The 13,501-nt window shown below is 34.4% G+C and overlaps 1 protein-coding gene and 1 pseudogene across 1 annotated transcript; both read right to left on the bottom strand.

The window, feature by feature from the left end:
* Window positions 1–4,096: 4,096 nt before the first annotated feature.
* LOC108346950 (transcription factor TCP9) lies at window positions 4,097–6,087 on the bottom strand. The gene has a single exon (XM_017586025.2). It carries the CDS (start codon window positions 5,829–5,831, stop codon window positions 4,845–4,847), a length of 987 nt encoding a protein of 328 aa, XP_017441514.1. The 5' UTR covers window positions 5,832–6,087; the 3' UTR covers window positions 4,097–4,844.
* Window positions 6,088–8,774: 2,687 nt separating this feature from the next.
* Window positions 8,775–11,833, bottom strand: LOC108346473 (protein argonaute 4-like; annotated as a pseudogene).
* Between the last annotated feature and the right edge of the window lie 1,668 nt (window positions 11,834–13,501).

The following is a 13,501-nucleotide window of genomic DNA, read 5'->3' as shown; positions in this document are numbered from 1 at the left end:
AAAATTTCCTAATTTTCGAACTCCCAATTCGTGCAGATTAGACAACCCTCGCATCATCCCAATTCGCACCGCCACCATTGCGAGACCCAGAAGCTTTTCCTAGTGCCACCATGACCTCGCAACATGCCTCCATCAACATCGCGAGCTTTTTCCATACTCGTCTGAACCACCATTGCGGTGCGACACAAGTGAACCCTAGTCGCGATCTCCATTCAAACCGCCATCCACCACGATCACGACGCCGCCGTAACCGCCTTCGTCGCGCCTTCAACCTGCAAAGGGAAATACAAAGAATGCAAACCCAATTTGCATCAAAAACAGAATCACGAAACCATGTTTATCCCCTTCGTATCTAGAAGCTTTTCTCGCGCAGCCATGGCAGTTCTCTTGAACCAACACCATGAATCCTTCATCGCGCCAGATTGCAACCTGTAGAAGAAATCAGAAACCCTAAAGCAGTTCAAGACCTTAATTGCAATCCAGTAGCAACGAGCAACTCGCGCCTCCATCCATGGCCAAGAATCGCGAGCAACCTTCCTTCGCGACGCAGGAGTAAGCAGTTTCCCCTCTCCATCAAAACCCTAATTTTGGGTGGGAGAAGGGGCTGTCATGTGTAGTATCCACCTCAACCTTTAATTGCTTACCATGTCATCACATATAACATTAAAATGACACGCTACCACTATGTACTGTCATATTATCATACTATTAACTTCGTTTGTTTTTTTTACGGAAGGGACGATGTTGACATAAAAATTACAAAGTAAGGACTAATTAGACACTTTTTTTAAATCAGGAACCTAATTAACACAATGGAGCAAAACTGGGGACAAAATAGGCTATTAAACCTTTTTCAAACTAGTGAATGCATAAATTGTAAATTTTTTCATTTTACTAAGGTTAAAAAAAGATAAAATGTTTTTTGATCCATTATTTAGTTGAGAACTAAATTATTTGTTTAAATTTGGATAGTTACACTATTTTATAGATGATTATTTAATAATAAATAAAATTTAAATTTATAAATTGTAAATAGTAAAATTATTAGTTATATTCAAGAACCTTTATAATTTATGTAAAATAATAATTAAATTTAATTGTCAAATGAGTACGTTATTAGTTAAATGAGTACATTATTAGTTGTTAAATGAGGGTATTTTGTTTGAATATATATCAAAGTACCATTTTCTAACATAACTTACATAATAAATAAAGACTCTAAGTATCATTAAAACTTAAAATTAAAGTAATTTGATAATAATTCGTATTTTGATATGTTATAAATATTTTAGTTCAGTCTTATCTACTACAATACCATATATTAGTAAGTTAGATAGATTGATTCTTTTAAGTATTTTATTATCTCTATCTTGCGCATTATATTAAAAATATATTTACTCAATTTATTTATTTATAAGATAAAGTATTAACTTATTTTACCAATAAGTAATCATAATTAAAAAATTATATCATAAAAATAATAAGACAAAACTAAAATTACTATTAAGAATAGATTTTTTTATGTAACATGATTTACGTCTTATTATTAAAAATCAGATATTAAAAATGTAAGTGGCATTTTTATAAATAAGAGTAATCTTTTTATGTTGATCTGATAGCAAAAGTCTCGTTTACGTCTAACCTTACAAAATACAATGTAAATGTTCACATTGAAAGTATACTTATTTTTTTAAAATTCAATAATTTTTTCTTTCTTGCTTATAGATTTTTCGAGGAGAATATAAGTGTTTTGTGGCAGTGATTTTAATTATATTAGTGTTTTTGTAAGTCAAATTAGTATGTGTTGCATATCTTAATAGAATGTGTTGTGTATCTTAATAGATTATCATTGCGTTTTTCAAATTTGTCATATATATTATCCTTAAAATAACGCGCATAAAAATTATATGTCATGTTAGAGAATATTACCATGTAAAATTGAATAATCAAATTGAAGATTTACATGATTTAAATATTAAAAACAATATTTTACTTTTGAAAAAGTTATTAAAAAACCGACCCAAATAATTAATAATGATAAATAAATATAATGAAAAATTGGAAGACAATTCACCTTGAAACTCAAGTATGGGTAAGACACATAGGTTAAGTGAAGCAAGTTGAATTTAATGTAGATTTTAAGAAAATTATAATATTTGTAAGTGATCCCCATATATCCACTATATAATTGAGAATGTGTCCTGAATGAGACATGAATGATTTACTGAAACTTGTGTGCTAATGCTGTATTTTGAAACAGAGAGAGAGGCATTGGATGGACCACGAAGGTAGTACCATTAGGTGTTAGGTCAATGGGACCCCCTCCACCACTTGTTAATTTCTTTCCGTTCCTTCTATTTCTATATATTTTCAAACTCTTTTTCGTTTCTCATTATATATATTTTTTCAAATATTAAAAACTTTACCGTGAAAATATTTTTTTTTAAATTTGCAAAAATCTATGAAAAACTATAATTACAAAAAAAAAATTATCAATATTTTTAATAGAGAAATAATGTGAGAAATAAAAAAATAGTTTACAAGTTAATAAGTTCAACTAAAATTAAATATGAATACAAATTTAAATCAAAAGCACAAACTTTGAGTCTGTGAAGGATCATAAGTCATGAATCTTCTATCAAAATTTGAGTCTGATTTAATAATGAATGAAATAGAAATTGTAATTTTACTTAAGCTCCTTAGATAATGTATTAACAATTTTAAAAAAAAAATCTTTCAAAAACGGTAATTTTTTCTTTCAAAAACGGTAATTTTTTCACACTTTCTTAACCTAGAAGTCTCCTATTCATTATGTCAAGTAAAATAGAATAAACTTGATTAATTTAAATTTTTTAGTGAAACAATTGAAAGCTCAACCCAATAAATTTAGTTCAAGAAAGTGTTTTAAAAGAACATATAAATATGTAAGTAAATATAATCCTTGGACTAATATATAAGTGATGTGCTTTTTAAATTAATATTTTATATTGACGGAATAGTGTGTTAGTGTATCATATGATTAATATGAATTCATAATAGTTATAATAATAATTTATTGTGTTAGATAAAGCTATATTAGTTAGTAGAAGTCAATCGTTAATAAATGGAAATTCATTTTGTAATGTTTCCTATAGAATATTTGAAAGAACAATAGGGACAAGAAAGACTGATGAGAAAGGAGATAGCAAATATTGGATATTTAGTTTGGCTAAGAGAAGAAAGGAAAATATGGTCTCCTTAAGAATAAAAAAATAATATTTTAATATTATGTTATTAATAAAAACAAAAGGTTAAAACGTAAAGAAAATAACTAGGCCAATATGTATTAAGTTTAACTAATATCTTTTCCAAATCCCATATACTCTTAACTTTGTATTATAAAAGAAGTAAATTGATCTTACCAAATTTCATCTGAGAAATTATAGATAATTAGATAGTATGAATGGAACGTGGGATTAAATTAAATAATTTAGTGCACTAAAAAAAATCAACATTTGAATTTACTGCATCAAGATCCACAATGAGTGGTGCATATTCATGCTTATCATTACCTGATTATTATGCTATTTCCTGTCACCGTTACTGATTTAAAAAAAAAAAAAAAACTTGATAGTAAAGAAATCTACTTTTTGAACTTTCTTCTTAAAGCACTGTAAAAGACACTCCCTTTCTGCTGGTCTATGAAAAGAAAAAGCGTAGATTAAGAAATAATTGATCCTTAAATAGAGTTTAATTAATTTTAGGGTAAGAATGTAACATAAATTGGCACCAAAAGCTCAAATTAGGTTTATTTTCTTAAGAAAAAAAGAGTAACACTCATGAAATTTTTTAGCGAGTTTCCATTCTAAGAGAAGACATTGTATGTGAAATTGAATTAAAGAGGAAGAAGAAGACATTGAAAGTTGAAGATTCTGAGTACAACACAACAACAATGGTAACATCGGGAAAACCATAACTAGAGCAACACATCGCGTTCTGTTTCGCTATTCAACTCTAATACGACAAAACATTTTCACAAATGATTAAAATGTAGTTTAATTAAATTCTCTCTTACATATATATTATTGTCAACCATTAGAAATTCTGAAAAATAAAAAATAATATATTATTATTTTTCCTTGTTTGTGTTAATCTTTGTTTCACGTTTTCTTCAAACGAGCATAGCAATAGCAATAAAGTGGTTGGTGTCCAGCGAAGTGGGACAGAGAGAACCCCACGTGTCGAAGGGTAAAAGTGGTGCCCCACCTGTCGACTAAGCAGAGTGCGACACGTAGCCTTCTGAACTTTCTCGCAACAGAGGGACCACTTTGAAAAGGCCGGCTCGAGAACGGTGCGTAAACGGTCCCGTAGGGTCCACCCATTACCCTCACAATCCTACCTTTTGGGTCCTACCTCTACCCTCACATGACCACCCATTAGGTGGACCCATCCCCCTTACCAACAAACAAATCAAAATTTTCACGTAATTCTCTCTATTTTTTTTAAGAAATATTCATTATCTCTTTCTAAAATACGAATGTAAAATTTTGCAGTAAGATTACAGAAATTAAAATGTAAACTTTATTCTAATTATTATTGTTATTAACATTATTTTGGAAAATACGAAAAAATTGAGTACTAGTAGTTCTGAACTTGTGGTACTAGTTTTGCATTACCCCACTGGGTCCCCCACCATACCCTCCACTTTTGGTGGTGTCCCACATCAATGCACGTGGTCCCACCATTTTTAATCCTCGCATCACGTGTGCACGTGCTCTTCCTCTTGCTCCCAACGACGTCGTCGGGCGGAAACCAGATTCAACGCCCTTCACCTTCTCCTTCTCTTTCTCGTCCTCGTTCTCCTCTCAATGCTTGGAAGACGCGCGCGACATGAACTGCAACTCTTGCTTGTCGTAAATCTCCAACGAAAAATCTCTCAGCATGTGTGTTGTAGTGGTGGTGGTGGGAGCCATGACGGTGGCTCTCGCCGGGGACTTCGACGACGGCGCAGTGGAGGAAGGGTTAGCGTTTGCAGAAGAGGATGTGGAGGTTGGTTGGAGTTGAACAGGGGTGACCATGGAGGAGACAAACGCGGAGATTGGTCGTGCTATGGTGAAAAACTGCGGATGGTGCTGAAACGACGCGGCTTGGGGGACGACGAAGAACGCGCCTGCAGTCGGAACGACAGCGTTTGAAGGCACGGCCCACACGGGGACCACGCCCTGCGGCAGCGGAATCGCGGTGTGCTGCGGAATTGGGGTCGTCGTTGAGGCGGTCGTCGTGATCGTCCTTGAGCTTTGCTTGTTCGAGCTCGCGAGGCCGGCGGGGACTGAAACGGCACCGTCGTTTACGTCCACGTAGGCGCTGTTTGCAGGTCGCTTGCGCTTCTTTTTCTCCGGTGGGTCTCCGAGTTCCGGGTCGGAGGGAGAGGTGGTCGGAATCTTGAGCGTGCCGTTGACAGACATGGCGATGGCGGGGACGGTGCCGGTGCCGGTGGCGGCTATGATAGCGGGCTCGGCGTGTTCGAGGAGCCAACGGATGGTTTCACCGTCTGATTTGTGACCTAGCTCTCGGGTGAGCTGGAAGATCCGCGCCGCACACGTGGCGGGCATTCGGATCCTCCTGCCTCGCCCCTCGACTTTGGTGTGACGGTCTTTAGTGGAGGCCCGTTTCTGAGGTTGGGCCTGGGCTTGGGCCAGGGCCTTGGACACAGTCATGGACATCCCTGACGGCACGTGCACAGCCACCGGCATCACACGTATCGCGGAACCCTGCTCCGTCTCGGGCTCCAGTTTCGGCCCCTTAGGTTCTCCCAACCTTAGATCAACGTCTCCAGAAGAATCACCAGCCATGTCTGAAGAATAAGAAGAAGAAGAAGGAAGAACGTACGTAACAGAAAAAACAAGTGTTTAAGGATGTAAGAATGAGGTAGAAGGTGGTGTTTGAGTTGCGTTAGAATGAGAGTGGTAGTGAGAATAAAAGTATATATAGTGAAGGTACGTGAAAGAAGGAGTTGAGAAAGGAGAATGAGAAGGTGGATGTGTTGTGTGGGGGCCCTGGGCCCTGGTTGTGTTTACCGTGGATGAGTTTGTAGATGGAAATAAATGAACGGTGATGGTTGATGAAGGCGTGGAGAGTAAAACTATTGCACGTGATGGGTCCCATGGTGGGCATTGGGGTAGGGGAGTTTTGGTCAATTGATTCACTTATTTGGCAACTGCAAAAAACGTTAAAAGATGGAGGCCATGGAAAAGGAGAAAAAGAAAGAAAGGCAAAAGAAATTTGGAATGGAAGAATGGAAGTGAACTTGATAAGATTCTGGCATCATGAATCCATGATGCCCTCAACCATTTGAGGATAAGGTAAATCATTCTTTATTTTTTGGCTAAAATGTTTTACTTATTATCTTCATGACTTCATATTTTTATGCTGTGAGGGAAAGGGAGTTAAAATGGTAAAGTTGGATGAGAGAAAAATGATCCCAAGGCAAGTTGGAATTGTTTAGAATAAAGAATATTTGCATGCAAAGATGGTTTTGTTTGTAGGAGGGTCACTCACAATACCATTTTAAAAATGAGTTGGAATAAGACACCTTACACGTACCCAACATCTTAAAAGAAGGCACATTGCCCATACCCACTAGTTTAAAGGCGTCAATGCATTAATTAATCTTGCATTTCATGGCCAACACACTAAACATTACATGAACATCAAAATTGTCTATCAAAATACAAAAGGACGGGGAAAAACGATGCTACCTTTGGCCTAGGGTGGATATGGCTGCCCTTTTCCACTCACAAAGTTTGTGTTAAACAATTATATTCACCCAAAGAAAATTAATAATAATAATAATAATAATAATAATAATAATAATAAAATAATAATAATAATAATAAAAGACAGCGTGCAATGACGAAGACTTGAAATGGAAAGTCAATAGCATGGAGCGTGTGCTTCGTGCATGTTTGTTTTGAAAACCAGTGGAAGAGGATAGAAACACACAAACATACATCATAGGACGTGTGAAATACTGAATGGTTCAGGGTGTGTGTGGGTCTATCACCCAATGTTTCAAGGACTTTTTTTTTTTTTAATGTTTTATGTTTTTACTCCAAATACTTTTACAATTATTTAACTTTGGAGGACAATATAAACAGTCATCTACTAATAAATTACAACACTATTATTCAATTATATATTTTGGTATAAAAACCCATGAGCGTAATGCTACTCATATTTGGAAAAGTAAAATAATAAAATCCATTGTATTTAATGATAGTTATTGGATGAAATAAATTGATAAGGACTACTCACTCACTTACGAATCAATGAGCATGCCACCATATTATGAGGAAAAGCCACACGAATTCTAACTCTCTTGTTCATTTATAGAAATACCATCTTCAATGATGAAAATATGTAATTTTTTTTAGTTTCACAACTCCTAAAATAATCAAAGGATTGATAACTATACAATGATCCTAAGTTCATAATATTTTTTGTTTTAGGTCTAAATATGATAACTAAATATGTATTTGATTTGTTTTTATATTTTTGTAGTTAACTGTTGTTGGATGTAGTTAAATTCTTACTCTGGAAAGTGTGGGTGTACTTGGAATTAATGGTCAAAGGTTAAGAGTGTTTTTTTATGTGTTATACAAATTTTTACATAGTGTTATTCTCTTATTATCTTTAGACAACCATCGTTATTTTTTTCATTACTTAGAGTTTTCACGTTATATTGTTTGTGTATCCTTGTATTTATTTATTTATCTATTAGTAGGATGATTCTCGAAGTAAAGACGATATGATTTTTCCCAACAAGTGGTTTCAAAACTTATGGTTCGGTAGGATTTTGCTTAGTATGTTCTATGATTGCAGCTTAGTTTGATATTTCCACTACAAAAATATTAAATTTTACCACGAGTTTTTATTTATATTACCGACGGTTTTAACCCTGGTAAACACCTTTCCCGCGATTTGAAAAACCGTTGCGAAAACCACCATCGAGAAATATTTTCGGTGGTTTTGTGTATAACCGATGTTACTTGCAGAGGTTTTATAAAAACCGCCACTACTTACAGGGTTCCTAAAACTACGGTCATTTGTAGGGGTTTCATGAAAAATCGTCGGTATTTATTGGAGTTGTGAAAAACTGCGGGTATTTGTGAGAGTTGCATGAAACCGCCGGTAGGTTATGGATTTACGTAGTTGGGGTTTTCAAAACTGCCGGTAATGCAAATAATTTAATGTTTTTATAATTCAAATGATTTGATTAAAAATAAAATATTTAATAATAAATCAAAATAATCTAAATGTTTAATAATAAACTAATTAAGGCATCAATCTTGACGGTTGCATTAAAGAAAGTGGATTTAGATACAAAATCTATTCTTAAGGTTGATGGATAGCTATAAAATATTAACATAATTAAATGAATACACTAATAATTAAAAAAATCAACTAGTATTTGAAAATTCTAGTTTAATTAATAATGTACAAATATTCTTAAGTGTATATTCTTCTTGTTCACCACAACTCTTGCCATCAGATATGTTGTTTCCTTAAGTGTCTTCAAACATTCCCTTAGGACTAAAGAAGGGTTTGAGCCCAACAAGTATAATAACATATAAATATTATCCAAAGAACACAAACCAAGTATAATTGAAAACTCCTCTATGCACCATACTTCCTAGATCTTACAATAATATTCCTAATGTAAATAACTTATCCATCATCTTCTCTTTTAGCAATCTAAAAAGGTTTCATCTTTTACAATATGTGTACTAAAAAGGCTAATACCAACACCTATGATTCTTGCCACAAGAGATGCCATCAAGGATGCAATTAAACCTACAATATACAAAGAAGAGGTAAATGTAGCAAGACCATGATTGTTGTACTTGCAGTAGTTATTTTCATGTGCATACAATTTGTGTTTGTATACTATAGGAAAGTACTCTTTAAGGAAGTCATCCATGGATGTAACACCACCTATTAACCATAAAATGTGCATGAGAAAATTTCAAAACTATAAAGGTTCTAAGGTAAAAGAAAATGAGAAAGATAGCTAAAAGTAATAAACTACAATATATTATTGACAATATGTATTCTTCTGCATTACCTTAACTTAATGCTCTTATTTATGAGTAATAATACAATTGAAGGAATATCGGTTTGTCCTAGGGAGCCATGAGACAGGTCCATGCCAATTACGATGGTGGGAGCTCTAGAAACAACTAGGATAGAAGGAGCATGTTCAGCTCCTAAAATAGAATTCAAGCCACCAAGCTGCATAATGAATAAAAATCAGTGATAACAAACGAAATACAAGATGTAGAGCATAAATACAATCCAGTGCAAAATACCATACCATGGCATTGATCTTCAGTAAAACATTGGTCAAATACTGATCATTGACCCTTTGAGGTGCTATACACTGTGTAACAACCACACAATTAGCAAGATTCCTCTTCTTCCACGAACCTTCGAGGTTTAATTAATTTTAATCTATAATGAAACTTGAACAATTATGTATGTTAACCAGTAAAATACAGTTAAGGATGAACCATATACATTTCCATATAGTTTAGAAATTTTCCTATGAGGAAGAAGACAAAGAAGAAATTGTGGAGGCCTTGGATGTTTAGATTGCACGAACTCAAGCTTTTTTTTCTCCACTCTAACCAGGGGCAGGGATCGTTTATTGCGAAAACCTTCTTCAAAGACGTCAAAAGGTTGTCCAATCCACTATAAAAAACAAATAAAAAATGTAGTCAACATGTTTATTATGCTTCCAAGTGAACATTTAAATGGAGAACTTACAATTCCTTTCATTTGACCGAACTTGATGAGATCTCTAACAAGTCCCCGTACATCACATCGGGCATAAAAGTTAACCACAACCCATTTTTCAATTTTTACAAGCCTAACTAATGTCTGAAGAAAAAAATCCAGTTAAAAAAAATTCACAATAATTAACTGAGAACAAAAAAATATAGATGAGAAGTTGAATTAAATACCTTTTGATTGAAGTTCCACCTCCCATTTTTATTGGATTGAAATCCTCCCCATTTTCGAACTTTAACCGAACATAATGTTTAATTATCAGTTTCAAATTCAACAAACATTAATAATTAATAAATCAAATTCTACAATTTGTCTTAGACAACACATAAAAATTGATCATGCGAACATCAAAAGTTGTACTATCTAATATCTATAATTAAAACAAAACAATACCTACAAAAGAAAGTCATCATTCACAGTAACTGAATAAACCAAAGAAAAGGAAACACCAACTTACAACATTTTTTCAGAAAATATAACATAACATAATTTAAATAACCTATTGTTAACAAAATTTAAGTAACCTTTCAAATTTCAATTTCAATGACGTTTATAAAATATAAATATACAAATAACACTGACAATACACAATTCAAAGTACTAAAATAATTATTAAAACATTAAAAAATTTACCCTTGGAGCTTGTAAAACATGACCTTCAACTTCAATAAAGCTAGAGTTGATAGAATTACCACAATTACGAAGCATAGGTTCAAAACCATCATAGTTTTGACTCAAAGCCTGAAATAATAAAAACAACATCAGCTTTGCCGGTAAATGTTTGCGTCATAGCAATTGGTCAAAATAAATCACAAAGAGACTAACATTTGTCAACACTCTCATCCTCTCTAGTGGCTTCTGCCTAGACTTCTCCACCAATGAGGATCTTTGGAGTGTGGTTAGAGCTTTAGTATAGCGTTGAAGAGATACCAAAGGGCAAAGCTAAGAAAAAATAAGTAAAAATAATATTAATTAGTGATGTCCGATTTCAATTTCATATTGTCTACTAAACAAAAACAAATCAACACATTATACCTTAAGGGGAATATATGTTGGCCGCTTCGGCTTTCCAACATTAATAAATGGTATATCACTTGAGCAGCAAAGATCTATGTTTCGACGATTAAAAATTAATCTCAACTTTAAAAGTTTTCGCTCTATTTGGGTGCCTCATTCTCTTCTTGTCGTTCTCACTGATTTCTCCATGTCCATCAAGGCTGGCATTTCCATTATTTGTATCCATACATGTTCAAAGGAATTTACAGAAAAAGTTACACAACAAAAACATTCGCATATAAGCCACTATTCAAAATGAAAAAACAAAACATGTGAACCCGCCAACAGAGACAACATCCTCGAGAACAACAGTAAACTCAAGACGATTACGGGCAAGAGAGCCAAGAGTAAAGAGTTTTCTCGCCATATCATATGCAAAATCCTTCCCGTTTAGTTCAAAATTATATGTCTCTTGAATCCTGTTGAGGACCTTTCTCCCTACACAGTTACCCTCTACAAGGCGTCCATCTTTATACAAAGAGATACTTGATCAAACACAGACACTGAAATCACCATCTAAATAGACAGAAAATTAATGATACAGAAGAAACAAAAGAACATACACTAAACTGGAAAAAGTGATCGTTAGTGTTTCCAACATTCACTCTAAAGTGATTAATGAGAAGTCGCAACTTCATCCCTTTAGAAGCAAGGCCACACCTGGCTATTAGAAGCCTCAAGACCTTCTGGTGAGGGAAGAATCGAAGGAAGAAAGGGAGAAAGCTCACTAGATGGAAAAGTCAAAGGAAGAAAGGGAGGAAGCTCATAGTGGTGCTAGTGAGGTCACAAGTAACGACAACAGTTGATGATGTGCTTTCGAAGCGAGATCTAGGCGGTGGCGGCTTCAACCTTTTGATGGAGGTGAAGAAAGGCCTTGGCTCTCTGTTTCATGAGCGAAGAAGAAGGAGAAGGGAATGGAGCTGGCCGCACTAGTGACATGGTCGGGCATCCTACTCGCTGGTAGTGATTCTTATTGAAGGAGATGTGATGGTTGAGGGTCGTGAAGGGGAAGAAGACAAAGCGTGGGATCCCTTTTAAGAGGAGGAGGAAATGATATAGGTTAAATAAAAAATATGACGCAATGCGAAAAAGAGAGAAAAAAATGAAATATTTTCACTTACAGGTGGTTTTGTTTTTTGACAATAGGAAATTTCTCTAATAAAAATAATATTTTTAATTTATCTATGGTTTTAATAAAACCACCAGAAATTTGTAGAGGTTTTAATAAAACCGTTGGAAATTTTCAAAGGTTTTTAAAGCTGCTAGAAATAAACCCCTACTAAAATATATTATTTTTGTAGTGTCCACTTCAAAAAACATTAATTCCTTGTTGTTGGAGAATCATCCTTGTGTTGTCGAAGTTGCAATGAGAAATTTGAAGTAAGGATCGCTGTCAACATAGTATTGGTGGAATGAATTTACATTTGGGTTCTTGGAGGTGCAAGGACAGTGAGTTGTGTTGGATCTGCAGTGGAGCTTACACTTTCTGGCAAGTAAGCTACTAGATATGTAGAGGAGGTCGTAATTGGTGTTCACCAATGATGGATCATATTATTTTGGTACGTTTCAAATCTATTTTGCGTAATGAAGATTTGATTTGTGTAAGTTGCAATCTGCGGTTGGTGCGTTGAGGATCTGTTCTGTTGTTTTATAAATATGTTCTTGTTGTTCATTCGACTTGTGCACTTGGACTCAAGATCTGTGTTGTTGAACTGTTGTGTGGTGAGATGTAAAGCTTGCATGATATAAAGTTTTGTAATTATTCATTTTCCAACAATGTAGAATGGTGGAGCTTGTGGTAGATAGAGATGCAGGTGAATTTTTGCTGGTTTTTCTAGTGGTTGTGGAGGCAATATGGGCTCTTGACCTGTAGCTCATGTTTTTTGGAAACATGCATGCGACAGACCTATGTCAAGGTTCAATGATCTTTGAAGGTGTTTGTAGATATGGATTTGTGAAATCGACGGTGTCCCATGTGGTAGTAAGTGAGAAGCGATCAATAGTGACTTTGAGGTACAACGTGGACGTTATTGAACATAGAGTGACAATAGTTTTGTACATGTGCTTAAGTAGGAGTCAAACAATGTGAAAGTGGTGTTGCATGAGCACGTACTGTGAAACTGATTTTTCTCGTTACTGAATTTGCATGGAGAGGTTGCACTATGCTAGAGGTCGATTTGCGACACCTGGTTCGTTTACAAATATGGATCTACATCTACTGCTTTTGTCGTAAGAGTATGTGTGGGTTGTGGTGTGGTGTGTAACACCCATTACTACTAAAAAAATCAGAAACTTTCGTGATATACTAAATGTTTATTGATTTCATAAAATAAATGTTCCACCCAGTAAAATTTATTCCAATAATAAGAAAACATTTAAAAATAGTCAATAATTATCATGTATCCAAAATACAAAAAAGCGTGTTCTCGATGCAAGCCCACACTCCTCATTTTTGTGCATTTGAACCATCATGTACAACATTATATGCTAATGTATAACACAAGTCATACAACAATCAAATGTGAAAATCACAACCACAATCATACAATGATGAGCTAACTTAAAATAAAACATAATAATTAGGCTTATAGAAAAATAATAATAATACGTCATAACA

The sequence above is a fragment of the Vigna angularis genome, chromosome 9 (assembly GCF_016808095.1).
Source record: "Vigna angularis cultivar LongXiaoDou No.4 chromosome 9, ASM1680809v1, whole genome shotgun sequence".
Lineage (NCBI taxonomy): Eukaryota > Viridiplantae > Streptophyta > Magnoliopsida > Fabales > Fabaceae > Vigna > Vigna angularis.
Note: the sequence above shows the minus strand (reverse complement) of the source record. Positions and strands in the feature narration are given on the sequence as shown.